Genomic DNA, 2,851 nt, shown 5'->3' with positions numbered 1-2,851 from the left:
CAACCGTCAGCTCGAGCTGCTCAAACACATAGAGTGTCAAAGGTGAGTACCTTCTTGAAAGAAATGTACAAAACTTGGAGCAGTAGAGCAAATGAAAACAAAGGCTTGGACAGTGACTAAGTGTTCGTGGAGTTAAAACAATGGTTTAGGGACCTCACTCTAAACGTGATCCTCAAGAAGGTCGTTGGAAAGCGTTGCTCTTTTGCTACCGACGAGGAAGAGAAGAAGGAAGCAGTCTAGTCCAGAAGGTGCTGAGGGAGTTCTTTAACTTTATGGGGATGTTATTGGTGGGCGATGTGATTCATCATCTTCGGTGGTTGGAGTTAGGTGGACATGAGAAAGCCATGAAGAAATCGAGAAAAGAATTGGACGCCATTCTTGGAAATTGGGTGGAAGAGCATAGGCAAAAGAGAGCACTAGAAGGCGATGCAACACATAATTGTTAAGGGGAGCAAAACTTCATAGACACCATGATTTCAATACTTGAAGGTGCCAACATCGAGGGTTTTGCTGCTGATACCATTAACAAAGCCACAGGCTTGGCAGTTACTTCTGTGAAGCTATATATGCACTCAAATTTGAATATTTTTAAATACATCTTTTATATATAAATACTTTGTGTTTTTCTCATAATATGATTGCAGGAGGCAACGATACCACCACGATCACTTTGACATGGGCAATAGCATTACTGTTAAACAACTGTGAAAACTTGAAAAGAGCCCAAGATGACACCGAGATAGGAAGAGAGAGATTTGTGAGTGAGTCGGATATGAGCAAGCTGGTTTATATCCAAGCCATAGTGAAAGAGACGCTTCGGTTATACCCAGCAGCACCATTATTAGCACCACATGAATTCGACAAGGACTGCACCATAGGTGGCTACTATGTCCCAAAGGGTACACGGTTGATCACAAACTTATGGAAGATTCAAACAGACTCAAAAATGTGGCTGGATGACCCATTAGGGTTCAAGCCGGAGAGATTTCAAACCACCCATAAGGATGTCAATGTTAGGGGTCAACACTTTGGGTTCATTCCATTTGAAAGTGGAAGAAGAGCATGCCCTGGACTATCTTTTGGTATTCAAATGGTGCAATTTATATTGGCCAACTTCCTACATGCGTTCCAAGTTTCAACTTTTTCCGATAATGCACCAATTGATATGACGGAGAGTTTTGGGCTCACTAACATCAAGGCTACTCTACTTGCAGTTCTTATCGAGCCTCGTTTGTCTCATAAGCTTTATAGATGAAAAATAGTTATCATGTTATCTAAGGTACAAAATAAAAATGATTCATCGGTCATGGGTTGTGATACTATGATAGGGTCCTAGACCTAAAGCACCAAAATGAGCAAATATTATCCCACTTAACCCAACAACAAATTTTTATTCCCACTTATTCTGTTTAATGTAAAATGACATTTTTTCCCTTGACTTAATTAATAATTACACTTACCCTCTCTCTCTCTCTCTCTCTCTCTCTCTCTCTCTCTCTCTCTCTCTCTCTCTCTCTCTCTCTCTCTCTCTCTCTCTCTCTCTCTCTCTCTCTCTCTCTCTCTCTCTCTCTCTCTCTCCCCCTCCCTCCCTCCTCTGTAACACAACGCGGCACTGCCGGGACAAGGAGTTTCGGAGCTTTTTTTGCAGCAAGCATCGTACGCAGCGGAGTTTTTCTCCGGTTGCAGCAGAGACTCGATCCGGACCAATGCTCCGGCATCAATCGCTTCATCGCTAACTTCACCGTTCCCTCACTCTCCTTCCACTTCATCTCCGGTTGTGGTGAAGAGACTCAGCATCAAAAGCTTGTAAGCATTCTATCTTAATCTTTCGAAAATTTGTTTGAGTTTCTAGGCTTGTATGATTTTGATTTCAATTTGATTGAATTTGATTTGTGGTGGAATGAATATATAGGAGTCTGATTTGGAGGAGTTGGAAGGCACGGTCAGCACACGGTGTTTGTTTTCGGCAGCGGAGGCCAGAACCGACCTCAATCACCGGGATCGGTCCCTGGTCTGCAACTGGAAAGAAAGGAGAAGAGGACGTGGGTGCCCAAGTCCTTTTTTTTTTTTTGTAAAATGAGGGCTGAAATGAGGGAAGAAGGAGAGGAAAAAGAAAACAAAAAAAGTTTTATCGAGGGGCAATAAAGGTCTGTTAAAGGTTTATTGGGGGGCAATATAAGGGCTATTGTGGGGCAATAAATGTTTTGAATTAATGTAATCTCCTTTTTTTTCCTTAATTAAAGTTTTATTTGTCTAATTAGAGAAGGAAAGAAAGAAAAAAAATTGTATTGGGGGGCAATAGAGATCTGTTAAAGATCTATTGGGGTGCATTAGACATTTTGAATTGATGTAATCTCCTCCTCTTTTTTTTTTCTTTAATCAAAGTTTTATTTGTCTAATTTTAAGAAGACTACTTCCCATTTCGGTGACTGAAAGTTCTATTGTGGAGCAATAGACTTCTATTGAGGGTAATAAACATTTCCGGCGACCTATGAGATCTTCGACCACCTCTTTGGGGAGTCGGATGTGAGCAAGCTAGTCTATATCTAAGCTATAGTGAAAGAGACGCTTCGGTTATACCCGGCAGCACCATTATAAGCACCACATGAATTCGACAAGGACTACACCATAGGTGGCTACTATGTCCCAAAGGGTACACGGTTGTTCACAAACCTATGGAAGATTCAAACCGACCCAAAAATGTGGCCGGATGACCCATTAGGGTTCAAGCCGGAGAGATTTCAAACCACCCATAAGGATGTCGATGTTAGGGGTCAACATTTTGAGTTAATTCCATTTGGAAGTGGAAGAAGAGCATGCCCTGGACTACCTTTTGGTATTCAAATGGTGC

At 41.7% G+C, this 2,851-nt stretch overlaps 1 protein-coding gene across 1 annotated transcript; it reads left to right on the top strand.

The window, feature by feature from the left end:
* The first annotated feature begins 634 nt into the window (after positions 1–634).
* LOC112163823 (cytochrome P450 82A3) lies at positions 635–1,255 on the top strand. The gene has a single exon (XM_024300078.1). The coding sequence runs from the start codon at positions 635–637 to the stop codon at positions 1,253–1,255; it is 621 nt and encodes a 206-aa protein (XP_024155846.1).
* Positions 1,256–2,851: the final 1,596 nt, after the last annotated feature.

This window comes from Rosa chinensis, chromosome 5, assembly GCF_002994745.2.
Source record: "Rosa chinensis cultivar Old Blush chromosome 5, RchiOBHm-V2, whole genome shotgun sequence".
Lineage (NCBI taxonomy): Eukaryota > Viridiplantae > Streptophyta > Magnoliopsida > Rosales > Rosaceae > Rosa > Rosa chinensis.
The sequence above is the reverse complement of the archived record's forward strand: the minus strand, read 5'-3'. Positions and strand labels throughout refer to the sequence as shown.

Coding starts and splice junctions, on each gene's coding strand:
- LOC112163823 (XM_024300078.1), top strand. CDS start 635: ATGATTGCAGGAGGCAACGATACCACCACGATCACTTTGACATGGGCA.